Source organism: Calypte anna, chromosome 3 (genome assembly GCF_003957555.1).
Source record: "Calypte anna isolate BGI_N300 chromosome 3, bCalAnn1_v1.p, whole genome shotgun sequence".
Taxonomy (NCBI): domain Eukaryota; kingdom Metazoa; phylum Chordata; class Aves; order Apodiformes; family Trochilidae; genus Calypte; species Calypte anna.
In genome coordinates this window covers 45,074,348-45,091,501 of record NC_044246.1, presented here as the reverse complement: position 1 = coordinate 45,091,501, position 17,154 = coordinate 45,074,348, and the positions used below count along the sequence as shown (strand labels likewise).

The following is a 17,154-nucleotide window of genomic DNA, read 5'->3' as shown; positions in this document are numbered from 1 at the left end:
TGGATGTACTGTTTACATTTTATCCTTGAAGTGTAACTACAAGAGTGTAAGATCCTGGGAATCAGATGTCTCTGTTCTGTAGGAATGGTGACAAATTATAGTGCTGTATGCATCTGTGCTAATTACAAGTAAATTTGTGTAGATGTTTTGTTCCCAGCAGGGATTTGAGTAGCATTTTCATGCCACTTTCTACATGATTTCTTGGAGAGTTTTATGGCAGAGAACAATGTTTTTCAATAAAATACAGATTTCACATCTGGTACAGCTAATATATACTGAACTGAAAAATGTCCCTGATGAGTTATAGCCACTTAAAATACAAATACTTTTTCAGCAAAATTCATGCTCTATTTCTTCTTGAAATATATCCTGCACAAATGAACCACCTGGATTACCATGGCTCTTAAGGATACCTTGTTCTTGTTCTCGTTTTCTTTTAGAATTTATACATCATTTACAGAATTATACAATTTTAAAAGAAGGCTAACCTAGATCTGTAAATAAGTAACTTTAAGTCTGTTAGCTGGGAAGAGTACTGTAAATCATTCTGTATTTTCAGACTGACCATGGAGATGCACCCTCTGAAGCTAACAGTGAACCTAGGCCTACACCAGCAGAAAATGGAGTGAATTACACTGCTTCTCTTACACCGAAACCAGCAACTCAGGTTGTCCATAGCCAACCAGCACCAGGTAAAAAAAAAAAAAAAATGGAAAAGAAGTCCTTTAATTTCAAAATAAGTCTGGATAATAATTTTTCACGTGAGTTGTGTTTAAAGAACAAAGTGGGTTTTGGTGTCTGTCTGTTTTGTTTTTATAAAGTAGGTAGAAGTTTTCCTATTATTTTAGCATGCTGATAGGGCCAGTTGTCTTCAAATTACAAATACTTTCTATTTTAGAGATGCTTTTGTGATGGAACTGACGTCTGTTACAAGCAAGGAAGTATGCAGGGTTTGGGAGTTTTTGTTGTTGCAAGTGCAAGAGTCTCTTTAAATTTTATTTTTTTTTACAAATATGCCAAATTTATGCATCTAGACACATATTATTCCGTGCACAGAATAAAATCTTAGACAATATATTCTGTACTGATATATTTCCTATAATATGCACTTGTTCAACCACATTGTTTGTGATTTTACGACTGCAGTCTTCCTAAGGTTGGTCTAACTCACTTCCAAGGAGCTGTATTCATCTGAGTACAGAAATTTTGAGCTGTCATCATAATACAGGGCCATTATACTATCTATCAACCTAATACCTCTTAAATGATTCATAGGAGTGGTGTCAGTGAGTTCAATACCATCCTCCTCATAAGTAAAACAACAAAGCTGAGGTGGGTTTCCAGAAGGTTACTTTCTCCACTTGCTTCACAGGATTGGTGATGTTTTCTATGTTGCTACTTTTCTGCTCAAGATGATTAATGATTAATAAATGCCCACGTGGGTGTATATCCTGTGTCACCTGCATGTTTGAGTATGCAGTCCATCAGAACAGTAATGGCTGTTGCTTTGAAAGAATTGGAATCAGTTCTCTCTTTTACCTCTAGGTTCGGTGAAAGCACCTGCAAAGACAGAAGATCTTATTCAGAGTGTCCTCACAGGTAATAAATACACAGTTTACACTACATGTATGATACTTTGCTTTGTCAAGAGAAATGTATTTTTATAAAATAGGCTATCTGGCTTAGACATTTTCTTGGAGTGATTAGGACTGCAGTAAAATGTAAAAAAGTGTACAGACCATGTTGAGCATATGTTCCATGCCAGCAGGGAATTTTCTAAAAACGTCCCATTGTTGTAGTTTCACAAGCACAATGTTACCATCTAATGTAGACTAAAGACCAGTATCGTTATGAAACGAGAGGCTAAATTTGGTCTGAATATTGTGAATAGTACTGAAACCATTTTATCTTCATCAGCCTTGTAGTTCCCACTGCTCCTACAAAATTAAAATTACCACTGCATGAAGCAAACTGGCCTGTCAGTTAGATAGTGGGAGTTGGGAGTCATATCCTACAGCTTAGAGTTTAGATTGCAAATGTCATAACTCAGTTTGTCATTCTCCTCTGTTGGAACACACTCCCTGTGCAAATCTTGTGTAGGCTGACGTTTACTTGTGGTCAATGGATAAGACCTAAAAATTCTGCGCCTTGATTGCCTCTTACTTGGTGTCCTTCAGTTGCTATAGAGAGAGGCTGGACTTGTGTAAGTACCTGCTGGACTCATAGAATCAGGCTCTTATGTGGAAAGGGGTCTTTAATCTCTCTTTCCCAGAGCTGTGACCTTAGGCCTTGCAAGTCATTATTCCCCAGGGCACTTTATTTATTTATTCATTTATTCATTTATTATTGATTTAGAGTGAGCTCCTGGAGGTCAGGCTAGCAGACCCTGAGTTCAAGCTGTGATCTGGGTTCACAGAGCAGGACAATCCTTCATCGTGTTGGAGTAACATCACTAGAGGGCAGTACTTAGCATTTAGCTAGTAATCCTTTCCTGGACTGGCAAGCAGTTGGCCATGATTCCTCTGATGTAGGGTCTGCATCAAGAGAGAAGTGAATTCTTTTCTGAGATGCCATGATGGTATCAGGACAGATGCCTCCAGGCAATGCCAGAGTCAAAGCAGCAGAGCAGACAGCTAAAGCAGTGTTTGTGGAGCGGGTTAGGGATCAGCATGTTATCTGTGTAGCCCACCCAGAGGGAAGGGAAACTTGAAGTGTTGGTAACAGTGAATGCAAAAAAGATCTGTGGTCATATTTTCGTAGGATCATGCAAGGGCTTGAGGAAAGAAAGTGCACAGGTTATATTTAGCTACATTTAGCTTGATGTGATAATTTTTTATCTCAATTCCCACTCTTATATCAAATTTGCTACAGTATTTTCAATCTTGTTAGCCTGTGTAGAGATAGGGCTATTCAGTTAATTTAAGTTAGCACCATTCTTTTACCAGCAGTAAACAAGCATGCTTTGTTTCATTCCTGCTAAAGGCAATTTCTGGGTACTCTGATTGAAACAGCACATTATTAGGAAATTGAAGTGGCTTTTGTTTTTATCATTGTAGAAGTGGAAGCACAGACTATTGAGGAGCTAAAACAGCAGAAGTCTTTTGTTAAGCTTCAGAAGAAGCATTACAAGGAAATGAAGGACCTTGTAAAGAGGCACCACAAGAAAACCACTGACCTTATCAAAGAGCACACTGCAAAGTATAATGAAATCCAAAATGACTACCTGCGACGGAGAGCAGTTTTAGAAAAAACAGCAAAAAGAGACAGTAAGAAAAGGTATGTTGACTGTAACTTTCCTGGTTTTGGCACTGGAGATCTTAACTCTGATTTTATAGTACAGAATTAATACAGAAGTGACATTAGAGCACAGAAAAAATCAAAAGCAGCAAGATTCCTAGGTAAAATGAATTCAGGGCCAGTGATAGAAAAATCACCAGAAAAAGCCCTCTTCATGATGTACATCCCAGCTAGAAGCCAGATAAGTTGTTCACCATGTTATACCTCTTTCCCAGTAATCAAGCGCATGCAGTATGTATCCTGGGACTTTCCCTAGACTGCAGGGATGAGTGGGTGACTTAGCTGTACTGGCAGAAAGAGCCAGTGGGTAGGTACTGAGCTGATTCCCAAACTGTGAGTAAGGGCAGTCCCCACATGCTGGGACAGTTCATGAACCAGATTTCAGCATGAAGGAATTCAAACCCATCTGGATAAAGTGTTTTACTTCAGTACTCAGGTCAACTGCATCACGTTTTATCACAGCACCCTATCTTCTCCCATGCTGACCTCCTTTAGGAGTACAGTTCCATGGAAACTTCTCCCCACACTTAATAATATAAATCTATAATGTAGCTTCTTTTTTGAGCAAGGGGAAGTTTTTGCAGCTAACATGCATGGTCATCCTGCCCATATTAAGCAATTGGTTTCCTCTGGGCCACTATGGTGTGGTGGATGCTGCTGGAAGACACTCAAGTGTCAAAATAGGAGCAAAACCTACTCCTCTTTTATGCTATGTTATGAATAAAATGAATATTCTGAATTTGGGGATGCAGAGCACTGTCTCCAAGTTAGAGCCCTGGAAAATAATCATGCTAGAGTAGAAGGCATCAGATGATTAATTACATGGAAAAGCACCTGAAAGTTAGAAACTTCTGCTGTTTAAGATGTCCATCTAGACCACTTTAGGAACTCATAATGATTGCTTAGCTTTGCCTCTGCATGCAGACCCCTTCAGTGCTATGTCTCTTTCCAAGTCTTTACTGCCCTTTCTTTTTGTGTATGCTGATATAAATTTTATAGTATTTGTTGAGGTAATAATAAAAAGGAGAGTCATATTTATCATTACAATTTGAAATGCAAAAACTGTTATGACTCATTAGCCTTCCAAAATTATCATCTTGTTCATATGTTAAGGAACTATATGTTAATAAAGATCAGTTCTTAATTCCCAGAAAACATATAAGTACAGAGGTACAATTAGGGTTTGATATTGTTACAATTGAATGATCATTCAATTCAACACCCTCCTAAGTATTTATTTCTCCCATTAATACAGCATTCTCAATTTTGCATAATTTATTTTTTAAAACAATTACGCAAGCACAGATGTCCTTAAACTTTTACATAAAATATAGATGTAGTTCTTAAATATGAAGACACTGAACAAACGTTTGAAGAAATCACTTGACACTTTGTTTTGAGATCATCAGAGAAAAAGGCTGCAAGCATTTTCTGGTTGCTAACCTTACTTATTGTACCTCTCATTTTAAGTGACTGTGATTCAGGCCGTAACTTGTCCCTAGGAATGAGCTTACTCATTTATGCATGCCTGACAACAGAATGTTGAGCTTAATAAGAGCTTAACACTTTATATCAGTGTTCATCTGGCCTTAACTGTTGCCAGTTTTCAGGCTTCCAGGTTCAACACTTGAGTTTAACAAAATCCCCTAATGACTGCTTGTCAGCTGCATGCACAGTGTTATTTTATCTACTGTATTTTCCCTCATCAATATGGGCTACAGATAGTGGCAGACAAAACCACACCATGCTTTTTTTCTCTAGCACAGTCTATTGCAATTTAAGCAGAAAACCAAGCAACAAATAAAATGATTCATTTATCTTTGAGTAAAAATGATTTTGTTATGATCAGACCATAAATCATTCATGGTATCAGGCAATAAAACCCTGCAGGCTGTTATGTGGAGACGTCGCAGTGGTTTCAGAGATGTGAAGCTTTATGTGCAAATACAGAGAAATCTGAAGGTTAAAAAATCTGAGGTTGAATTTCAAAGAGGCAGGAATGTAGTAGCAGGGATTTCAAACTTGCAAGAACATACTATTGCAAGTTGCAGATTTCTGTTAGAATACTACATCCCAAGGAAAAGGCGATTTTCGTACTTTTAAATTATTACTGCAGATATTTGCCTCAAACTGCAAAATATAAATCACTACTCCATCAGTAGTCTTTGTATCAGATGGACATATAAATGTGTTATCTCTCATCAGGAACAATCTGTGTTTCACACCCTTGTCTAAAATTGGGCCAAGATTCATTAAAGCCATTGTTTAAAGGAAGTTTAAAGTATTTACTTATACAGATGCACAAGTGCTTTGCTGATGTTTTTGTGAAGTTTCTTTAATGATTATGTGCCTTAAAATATAGTCTTAGCCAACATTTGAAGTATACCCTATTTCTTTTTCCCAAAATTGCAAGAGAAATGTCAGCATTAAAATATGGAGTGTATTAACTAATGCTGTCTTCTGCCTCTATATTTAAATTGTCCTCACTTATCACACTGACACCACTTAACCTCTTAGCAGAATTTTCACATAGAATCAAAAGACAAAAAGTATAAAGGAGGCTACCTTGGTTCTTAATCTCCCACTGATGAACACAGCTTCACATCATTTCAGCTGATGTAACTGATTGACAGCAGCTGCAAACTTGAACCTGGGAGATAGGAGAGGCAGCCGGTGCAGCAAGTTCTCTGCATTGCAATCTCTGCAAACTTCTGAGAAGTGAACTCATTTTTCTCACAGTGTCAGCCCTCTCTGTTCAAGGTTTTGCTGGTTTGTCCATCTCATGCACTGTTCTGAGGTTTTCTGGGCAACACATGAGTACAGCGGGAAACACAGCAGCAGAGCAGGGACACAGCACAGTACTTTTTTTTTTTAAGTTTTTCTTGGTTTTGGTCTAGTGCTGGCCTGAGAGTGATACTGCTTTTTTTTTTCTGCTTATTTTTCCTTGAACAGTTTAGTGTTGCCATATCTCCTTTTACAAATGCATTTATCCTTCTTTCTGTCTTGAGAAAGAAAAAGAAAAAAAAAGGAAAAAAAATCTGTTCCTCTGTGTAGTGTAGCTTCCTCATTATATATTTACTTTGCTCCTGTGTACAGCCTTTCTGAGGTTAACCCCCCATTGGGGTCTTAACTTCTGTCCTGAAGTCAGCAGTACAAGAGCATTCTCCTCTGTGTGTGCTATGCATGGCATTTCCTGAACCAAGAGGAGGGGGGAATACCAAATAAAGGATTTCAAGTGTTAACCACCATTTTAAGTGTTTTATAAATGCAGATGTAAAGTTATGCTCTTAAATCTATTGCTAAGCATATGTAAAGATGACTTGGTTTTCAAAATGCTTAGGATTCACCAGTTCTGCTGAGGACTGTGCAGCTTGGAAGTTCAAATTACATGTCTGGAAGTGGATAAACAAGCTCCATAGGCATCTGTTCATGGGAAATCTTGGCAGTTGCATTTATAGCTCATTTATACTACGTCCAGTAAAACGAGGTTTAAAAGCAATAGCAATCCCATAAATTAAGTGTCAACAGTATTTTTTTTCCTAAGTGATGAAATTATTTGATTTACTAGAGCTAAAATCATCTTCCAGCCCCGTATTTGGTGCTGAGAAACTTCTCACAGGCTACATACAACCTGCTGCTTTAAAAAAACAAGCTTTAAATAGGGGCAGAGAGTACGTGCCTGGTCACTTAGACCTTAGTGATGTGCGTGGGTTTTTTTGCAGATCTGAAACGGGCAGCCCAGACCACAGTTCTTCAACTATTGAACAGGAATTAGCTGCTCTGGACTCTGAAATGACCCAGAAGTTAGTCGAGCTGAAGGAGAAGCAACAGCAGCAGCTGCTGAATCTCCGACAGGAGCAGTATTACAGTGAAAAGTACCAGAAACGAGAGCATATTAAGCTGGTATGTTTCTTATTCATCTGTTTTCTTTAGCCATCTCAGGGTGAATAATGAAAGCAGCATGACATTGTAATTAAGCAGGGCTTCTTCTTACTTGGAGTCCATTTCAGGGCTTGTTTTTCCTCTAGCCTGTTAGAACTTCAAGGGTTGTTTGTTGCCGCACTTTGTCACTAACACTTCTAACAACTCAAAAGACTTTGGACTGAAGGCAGAAAGGCAGAAGGATTATTACTACTGCTAACACAGAGAGTCCTTACCCCTGGTTATGTAAGTCTCAGTTTACTGCAGTTTTTGGATCACTTTCCTGTTCTGTTCTGCCACTTTTTTAAACATAAAACACTGAAGGAGGCAGGACTAGCTGGAAAATAAAACGTCGTGAAAATAAGTAAGAAAAATAGATTTAAACATTCCCTAGGGCACAGAGTTGAGCCAGTGTCCCTGTTGCAGATGGATGCTTTAAGAGGATGCAGGACAGAAGCTGTATATGGTGAAGAAATTACTGAAGCCAGATTGTGTTTTTACAGCTGGAGTTTGGCTGACAACTACAGCAGGATCATAGGTGCTTTGAGCTGGACTAGAGGAGCTCGGGCAGATGGCAGCTGATGCTGATGGATATTCTGAGGCAGAAAAGAACATTTTTAAAGTGTGCTGTGGGAATGCAAACTGTTTCTCAACTCCAGACAATCCTTTCTCACATTTTTTTTTTCTATTTTATAATGTTTTGCCTCATTACTGTTGGTTGAAATGATTTGTCTACTCTGTCCTGCCATCCAAAGAGAAGAGGTCAGGGGAGTGATATGTGTGGATATTGCTCAGCAAAGCCTTTTCACAAATTCATTTCCATGGATCATAGCACAAAGCTGCAGATCCCTGTTTATCACCAGTTCTAGGTGAATCACAGCTGCTCTGGTTTGAGTTCATGGACATGGTTACCTGTGCCACAGGGAGAGAGCCCACAATCAAATCACAGTTGTTTCTTACATCTCAGAGATTTAAATTTTTATCAAAATGAGTAATTTTGTACTCATAAAGTTGGGCTTGTGTTGCAAGCTAACTGATATCCCAGTTCAAAATGGGAAATGGCAATTCTCAAAGCTAACTTTTTCAGCATTGTCCAGTTAGGAAGTGTCAGATTAAATTTATATTTTAGTCCATAACCTTCAGACAGTTTTCCCTGAGAGCTGTGCAAGAGTTAATATCCCAATTAACATTTGCCTTGCAGCAAAGATGTTCTGATGTCTTTCTTCTAAAGGCAAGCCTAGGGTCTGTATCTTTCTTCTTTTATCCAAGAAGTGAAGAGCTGGATCAGACTAGCTAGGCATTGTAATCCATTTTCTGGTTCATCATCCTGAGAGGATTATCATTATAAACAGAATCAGACTTAAGCTAGAGGGGGTGATCAAAGGAAATTGGTCCCATTTCCCACTTTAATTCACTGGTCATTGAACTTGAACACAAGCCCTGTTCAAATGTCCTCTCCCTCCAGCATCACCACCATGACCATGCTTTTTGTTAGCAGTTTCAGCACGAATGAGATTGGACTCAGCGCTGTACAGCAGATTTCAAACCAACAGCTCAGATTTTTTGAATCCATGAGTCTGTGATCAAAATGTAGGCTATGCTTATCATAGCTTTCATTGCTTATCATTAGCTTCCTTAGCTATCATGTATGAATTTGCAATATTCACCTGGCAATGCTGAAATCCCAGCTGTTCCCGTTAATAATGCTTAAAGCAAGAGGAATGTTTTCTGCACTCACAGAGAACCTTGAATATTAATGTCTGCAGGAATTCAGTTTGTAATTAGTACTGCATAAATTGACTTTGTGAGCATTAATGAATTTTCATAGGCATTTTAATTCCTAGTAAAGGTAAAATCTGCAAAATATATTTTGATTTTACATTTAACATTCTGGGACTGTAGCACTTTGACATACAGAATTTTTCTGTGTAAGTTGGACATATGCAAGTTTGGCTGGACTCCACAAGTTAAAAATGCATTTACACTAATAAAAACATTCACTGGCTTTTGATTACTGGTCATTAACCAGGGAATGTGTAGCACTTTAATGTCTGCTACAGACTTTAACAGAAACTTAGATGCATGTATGCTTCTTAGCTGAAAATACATACTTTTGTATCTTGGGATTTTTTTTTTATTTTTTTTTTTTTTTAGCTTATTCAGAAGTTGACAGATGTAGCAGAGGAGTGTCAGAACAGCCAGCTAAAGAAACTGAAAGAAACATGTGAAAAGTAAGGTGTTATTCCCCTTACAATTGATTACTCCTCTGGGTGGATTTTCTTTAGATGCATTTTGAACTTGCCTTTATTTTTTATGCTTTAGAGAAAAGAAAGAGTTGAAGAAAAAAATGGACAAGAAGAGGCAGGAGAAGATCACAGAAGCCAAGTCGAAGGATAAAAATCAAATGGAAGAGTAAGTATATGGCTGGATCTATATCCTTGTACGTTATGAGGAGACACAAGATTTTTCACAGCTGGAAAATCGAAAAGGTCTTAACCCTAAACACAAGGCAGCTTTTAGTCAGACTGTAATACCTCACCAGAACAGTGGAGTCCTTACTGCCCCTGATACAAATTTAATTTCCTGGGACTAATCCAATCTCCTGTTCTGTGAGCATTAAGAGCTTGGGTCAGCTGCAAAGGTGCTGATGTGTGGTGTGGGGTCATGCCTATGAGTGGTATGATGGAGCGATTCACCAACATGCTTTTCATCCAGACACTGTTCCTCTGAGTATAAACAGACTTAGTAGCTTCAGCTACTGCAGGGTTTGATTTCACCTTAACTTAGCTTTTATCTTTGAGTTATCTTTTCTTCTTAATTCTGTTCAAGCTGCTCTCCAGAAGAAATGGTAGCAACACACTGGAATGTTTTCTCTACATTTGTGATAAATTCCCCTCAGATGCTGGGCTACTGATTCTATTCCAGTTCTGCAGCATGCAGTTACTTTGGGTAAAAAAGAAGAAGGCTGAGCTCTGAGGGTGCAGTTTCTGTTAACAGGGATAGGAATATTAATTTCATTTATGCACCACCAGATAATACCAACTGTAGTTGTGCAAGTTGATTATATTCTTCCCAAGGGCACAGGATGTAGCTTTGTTTGTCCTTCTTCATTTGTTTTGGCAAACAGCTCTAAAGAAAATGGAGCATTTTAATCTTGCACTGTGTGCTAGGACATTTTTGTTACCAGTCTTCAGTAATATTTAGGGACAGTTAAAAATAGAGGAGGAACAAAAAAAAATTCAGAATATCTTGAGTTTTATCATGTAAAAAAGACACAGATCTGGTTTGCTATAGGTAAAAAGGTTTATACAGATTTTGGAGCCTCTCAACATAGAATTTGTGCACGTGGTAACACTGAAGGAAGACCCTACACACACAGTAAACTACATCATCAGATAATTTAAAAATCAATATTAGAGAATTTTAATAAAGATCCTAGAAAAAAAGGATAACAAAATTAGAATAACTGATTATGACAAAAAATAGAAATCCTTAATATGGTTAGAGCTGGTAAGAGGGCATGGAAGTCCTAATAGAAAAAGTAGTTTCATTATGAAAATGTTATGGCAGTAAAAATCAATTGGAGTAGGGATTGATTTGCTGAGAGATTCATGAGACATTAGTGAGAAAGGCTCAGAAACAGAGAAGTAGCACTTTTTTTTTTTCCTTTTATTTTTTCTCATTTTTCCCAAGGACTTCCCCGTGCCAAGCATTTCAAAGTACCCTTGGGAAAGATGAGATGGATAAACTACATGGGAAATTCCACTTTATTCTGTCAAATTTCAGAGTTTGTCCTCACTCTAGCAGCAGGACAGAGAGTAGTGAGACCTTCTGGTGAATCCTAGTGGAGTCATCTGGGCTAGCCTGTTGTTTACCCTATCTATTTAAAAGCTTTAAACAAAGAATATTACCCAGAGATCATACATTGTGTAAATTGTTCTGCCTTAATTTTTCTAATTCCTGCATGCACCCCAGGGCTTGTATAACTACCAAAAACTGGAAGATTTTGGTGCCACCTGAAGAGCAATTCACTGTTCTTGACAGGAGAACAGTCCTGAATCTGCCCAACTCAAATACCCACAAATTGTTGTTTTATATGCATTTATCTCTTTGGGGGATCTCATCTTCAGCCTCTGACTAGTGGTTACCTAATACTTTTCACACAGAGTCACTTAAAGTTCAAATATTACCTCCAAGTTCAGCTTTATGTGGTTAAAATATCAAATCTGGGGACCAGAGTCATGTCTGCCCTGCTCTTTGTGGGAATTTTGCCATTGTCCCTGAGATGTCACCCACAGTACATGCTTGCTAACAGAGACTAGTGGGCCACAACAGGGCAGTGTGCATCTGATGATGACAGTACACCTTCCTAAACTGACATTTGGGTCTTAAGGAACACCAGCATCACTTTGAAGACGTGGCAATACCCTAGAGAAAAAGCCTGTCATGAAAGAGCAGTTTTTGTGGCAAGGCATGAGGAAATCTGAGCTCTTCATACGATAAAGGTGGAGCTTGCTCCAAACGTCACATTCAGGAAGTGGATAAAATTGAAGTTGGCAGATCTGTACATTCCAAGCATAGCCTTACTTATTTCGTGAGGAGTTGTGGGGGATTAGAATACACTCATGTGATCTTACTGACTGCAGTAACTTGCTGATTGTTTCTTCCCAGAGAGAAGACTGAAATGATTCGATCATATATCCAGGAAGTGGTACAGTACATAAAACGGGTATGTCAGGCCATATGTTAATATCTTTCTGAAGAAATTCAGAAATATCTTTCAAGCATTGGAATGGGCTGCCCAGGGAAGTAGTGGATTCTCCATCCCTGGAGATATTTAAAAAGAGACTGGATGTGGCACTCAGTGCCATGGTCTAGCAACCGCAAAGGTGGTTCAAGGGTTGGACGCAATGATCTCTGAGGTCCCTTCCAACCCAGCCAATTCTGTGATTCTGTGAATATTTCATTTTGGGGGGTAAAATGTAAGCTTTAATATTTTAGGTCATTAAACTGCAGATTTTAAGCTTCCATATAAAGATGCTACAAGTGCTGATTTTTAACAGATGCAGTATAGACTTCATAAATCAGTTAAAGAAAAACCAGAATTCCAGACCGATATTGATCAATTGTTAATCAGTGTCAGGGGAATGGTGCTAAGAGGGTGCTAAGATTTTAACACAGTTATGATTTCATCTTTGAATATCTTATGCTTATTCATTCAAATTCAAATTTTTGTTTATCAGGCTTGCTGTTATATGAATACAAAGATCACATAAGGAACTCTGAAAGTCAATAAACATTTAATTGCAGAGTATATTTTAACCTTAATTATATATGTATAATTACTGAAATGCAAAAAACCCTCTTCTATGAGCCCTGTAAATACAAGTTAAAGAATTCCATTACAGTTGTTAGCTTTACTGAAGGGATAGGTGGTTTGCACTGGGCTGCAAGTACACACTGCAGTGCTTTGATGCATGAAATCACTGTTGAAACATATGCCACTATTGAATTTTCTCTTAATGGGCAGAGATAGTTCAGTTCTAAAGCTGGCCCATTTTTGCCCACAGAGCATGTTCATTTAGGACTCTGAGATGCAAATTCTTTTCTTCTGGGAACAGAGTCCATATTCACAGATTATACAAAAAAAGCTAAAGCAGAACTATGATTTTTAAAAATGCATTATGTTGTTAATAGCATTAAAAGTCTACAGTAAATTCTTTAGACACTTCTGATTCTAAATCCCACATGTGAAATCTGAGACATTTCGTCCACGTTGGAGCAGTTGTGCTCAGGTTTGCATGTGACAATGTTGTGTACATTTATAGCAGAAGAATAGTTTTGATTATAACATTTTCATTTTGGTGGCTGCATTATTTGTTGGGCAAGAGGTGGTAAAGTGAGGATGTGCAATCTTTGAAAAAATACTCTTTCTGCTCTTTTCTTACAGCTAGAAGATGCTCAGAGTAAAAGACAGGAGAAGCTTGTAGAAAAACACAAGGAGATTCGTCAGCAAATACTGGATGAAAAGCCTAAGGTAAAGAGTTTTTGAACAATGTTATACTGCTAAACAGTGTCCCCCAGGAAAGACAGTGTTCTTACAGCAGGTAGACTAATGTTTAAACATGAGAAAGCCTATTCCTAGCATCATAGCCATTGTTTCTGATATTCAGGATGAAAAAATGTAAAGTGGTGCTACTTTGGAGCACCACTTCAAGTCCAGATGCCATATGATAGGGTTTATTTTTTGAGAACTCATATTGTTAAACCTTTTAGTGTAAATGGTGCTTCTGACCAGCAGAGTGTGCCCTTCACTCTCTTGTGCTTTAGCAGTACAAAACAAAACACAGTTTACATTGAAAAGAAAAAAGAGATATCTTTTTAGCATGCTTGCCGCAGATATTTGTAAAAATTTATGAGGATATATTTTGGGGGGGAAAACAATGATCTTTTTCATAATAATAGTGCTTAACAGTCTGCATGCTTGGTGGATTTCCTCTGTTTGGTTTTCTGCACTGCATCTACATGTAGTATTCTGAAATACGGTTTTTCATCCTAAAGATTGTGGGCTGACTCTTGCTCCTAGTGAGCCTTTTGCCAAAAATTCAGTAGAGGACGTTCAGAGTCCTCCATTTGTACATGATTTTCCTTTAGGAAGATCTAAGTAACTATACATACTTCTATATGGAGACTTCTTTTCAGCAGAGTTCATATCCAAGTATGATGCTTTACGTTGTGTCATGTCTGCTTTCATTTTTTCTGTACCTGCTCAAATGTGTGTTCTAGACTTCACTTTTCAGTTCCTGTCTGTGTCCACAGCCCTGATGTTTCCATGCTTGTATCACGGCTTGAGTTCTAGCATAGGGTGTCAGCTAATCTGTTGTATCGTATAATTTCTGTGACATATTCAGAAAATAAATTAGGCTAAGGTCTGAATAGGTAGAAGTTTACAACAGTCTGGAAAAATAAAAATGTTTGCATTTTGAATTTTCTAATCTGGAACTTTTCAGTGTCACAGGCATCTGGCTGTAAAGACTATATCTAATATGTTTGATATGTGGTGCTGGAGGACCAGATGTTTCTCAGGCACATAAACAAAAAAGATCAGAAATCAAATGCTGGAATTTTGAACTTCAGTGAATAACCTGCTTGTAATATAGACTTTGCACAAGAACTTAGTTACCTCTGTGTCCTTTCTCTCCTTTTCTTTTCTGAGAAGCAGCATAAAGCACTGAAAATTTGTCACTAAGGACTTGAGTCAGATTTTGAAAGATGGACCTGTAGTGTTCAGCTCTCCCACCAGCTGTCCACGGGCCAAGCATTAGGTCATGGCAGAGAGCAGCTCCAGATCCCTCATCTTCCCCTGCATCTGGCCCTCAGCTCCAGTGCTGCAGTCATCAGCACTCCTCAGCCAGTGCTCTTGGTTTCTCCTGAGAAAACCCTCTGCAGTAATGTGCTTCACAGGGCCTGGCTGCAGTTGATTTTTTCCTTTCCCACATACTGAAACAGGCTTTGCTGAATTATGAAGCTATGTGCCTCTTGCTGGCATGAGAGGTTTTAGGCAAAATGTAATTACTCACTTTATGAAGTCTCTTTTAATGTATTGCTTCAGGTTCATATTTCATATCCATATTTGCTTCCTTAGTGACAGGGCATATGATATAAAATAGATCAAATTTCCCATCTGAGAAGAATGCAATGTATTTTATGCAAACAGCAGCCCTTCTAGGGGCAGCTTTTTTAACAGGCTAGTCTTTCATGCTCCAGTGTTCACACACCCACTAAAATTTATGCTATCTGTGTTAAAAGGGTTTTCTGGCAGTTCCAACTCAGCCCCTAGACAAAGAGTTTAATATATTAAGAGGGAAAGAATTTTTAGTATTTTTCCCAGTAATTCCTTTGGAGATAGATTTTTGCCATCATCAATCACTGTCATCTGGTTATTTATTATTGAGTCATAGTTTGTTGTGTTATGCTTTGTGCACAGAGCTCTCTCATAGCCAGGCAGAATATCATTTCACAAAGTGTTGCCAACAGACTGCCACACCAGTGAGGATTTTGGGGGGGGTTGTGTTTGCTTTTCTTTAAGTATGAGTTTGCAGCTTCCTTTGTTGCAGTATGTGTATGTCGCCAGAGGAAAATTTCCTTTAGAGTGCTGACATTTTAGACAACAGCTTTGAGAAACTGCCCAAACTGCATGCAAATTAGTTCCTTGTACTGGAGGCAGAGGGCTTGCATTTTGTTTAAAACATCATGTGTTTAGGTGAAAGTGCTCAACTCAAAACTGATTTACACCCTTAAACTCTACCTCTCCCTCATATATTATTTCTTCTTAATGCTTGGATGTGAGGCTGTTTTACAGCTTTCAATTGCAGGGCTAATGTGTAACAAAAAGCTTTTTTTCTCATCTAAGTGTTGGAGGCTTTACTTCCTAAACTGATACTGTTAGGCAAAAGACTGAAAGTAGTTCTTCAGCTTTTAATGGTCCTGCTGGAAACAGTAGGCATTGGCTCTAATGGGCCCCAACTGGCATTCTGTGTAAGTAATGAGGATATCTGCATGACAAAAGTCATCTTTGATGCTGTAGAAACTAGAAATTGAGTATTATCATCAAATCTCTGTCTGTTTGTATGGAAACAGGCCAACCACTAGCTCGGAAAAGAAGACAGTCGCCTCATTATGAAGTCAAATAATAACTGCCTCTGGGTCAAAAAATTTCTAACTTGCCATTTTAGTGAAAGCACAGTGGAAACAAAGTTCAGATACTCTCCTGCTGCTATCTCTTTCCTAACCAGCACCATTACCAAGCAAGGCCATATGTATTTTCTTTTCTCTCATTCTTTTTTTTTTTTTCCCCCTTACATTATCTACTGACAGCTTTATTATCAGCAACAGCTTGTATTTGTTTTCTCCCCCATTCTACTTCTTTGTATCCTTCTCTTAGTCACTGATACACATTAAGCTTGTCCTGTCCTTATCTTCTTCCCCTTGGGCATCTCTTCTCCGTGCTGTGGAGGCTGCTGTAGAAATACAGCTCTTTACACCTCAATACTGAACTGGGTATGTTAAAGCAGTGTGTGATTTTAGATTCTGCGCTACGGGCTGTATCTGGCACTTGTTATCTGAGCACAGAGTGCATCGAGGATGAGGATGGACGTTGCATCTCAGTTTGATTGTCCTTGACAGATTGTACATCAAATTAAACATAAATCAAGTGCATTTTCTCCAATTTCATTGTAATTAAAAAAAAAAATCAATATGCATGAGATGTGCAAAATAATTATTTTTCTGAGAATCGACTCAGTTACAGTAAATAGACTGCAACCTCCTCTAACTGAAATCAATGAGACTTTTGTTATTCCTGCTCATGGGTCAGAGTTACATTTAAATCTTAATATAATAGCTGAGGTTTCTGTGCTTTTGCACTCAGCTCCTACTCCCAGTCAAGTTAAACTGCACCCCTTTGGCTTCAGCAGACTGGATGCTTACAGCCCCAGCTGTCAAGGAAGATGTAACTCATGTGGTTCCTCATTTTGTAGCCCATGTTCGTGTTTCTGCTCACACCCACTCTACTGTTCACAGCCCCAGTGTAACCAAAGCCTGACAGATGGCACCGGCTCCTGTAGAAATATGGAAAATGGTGCCAGGGAGAGGCTTCATCTGTGGGAAAAGGTGCGACAGCTCTACAGAGATGCCATAAGATGTGCAGATTTTCCTCTAAGTGTTGCGCCTCTGTGGTGAGATTCAGGTGAATGCAGAAAATACAGCCTTGAAGCATTAAAGTATAATGAAAACAATTTTTTAAGATTATAAATCAGCTCTTGATAATGGAAAAGAAAAGAACCTAATGCATTCTAACTCACTTTCAATGAACACAGATTTATTATCTTGCAGTTTGACATGCGTTATTAATTGTACCCAATGGGAGTTAATGCT

The 17,154-nt window shown here is 38.4% G+C and overlaps 1 protein-coding gene across 2 annotated transcripts in view; it reads left to right on the top strand.

Annotated features, from left to right (window-relative positions):
* PLCB1 (phospholipase C beta 1) overlaps nt 1-17,154 on the top strand; it is a 399,975-nt gene that overhangs the window by 325,039 nt on the left and 57,782 nt on the right. For both annotated transcript variants that reach the window (XM_030448781.1, XM_030448782.1), the window contains exons 24-31: nt 560-692; nt 1,546-1,599; nt 3,057-3,276; nt 7,020-7,200; nt 9,373-9,449; nt 9,541-9,630; nt 11,890-11,947; nt 13,169-13,255. In XM_030448781.1, coding sequence (XP_030304641.1) covers nt 560-692; nt 1,546-1,599; nt 3,057-3,276; nt 7,020-7,200; nt 9,373-9,449; nt 9,541-9,630; nt 11,890-11,947; nt 13,169-13,255 — 900 coding nt within the window. The remainder of the gene's footprint in view (nt 1-559; nt 693-1,545; nt 1,600-3,056; nt 3,277-7,019; nt 7,201-9,372; nt 9,450-9,540; nt 9,631-11,889; nt 11,948-13,168; nt 13,256-17,154) is intronic.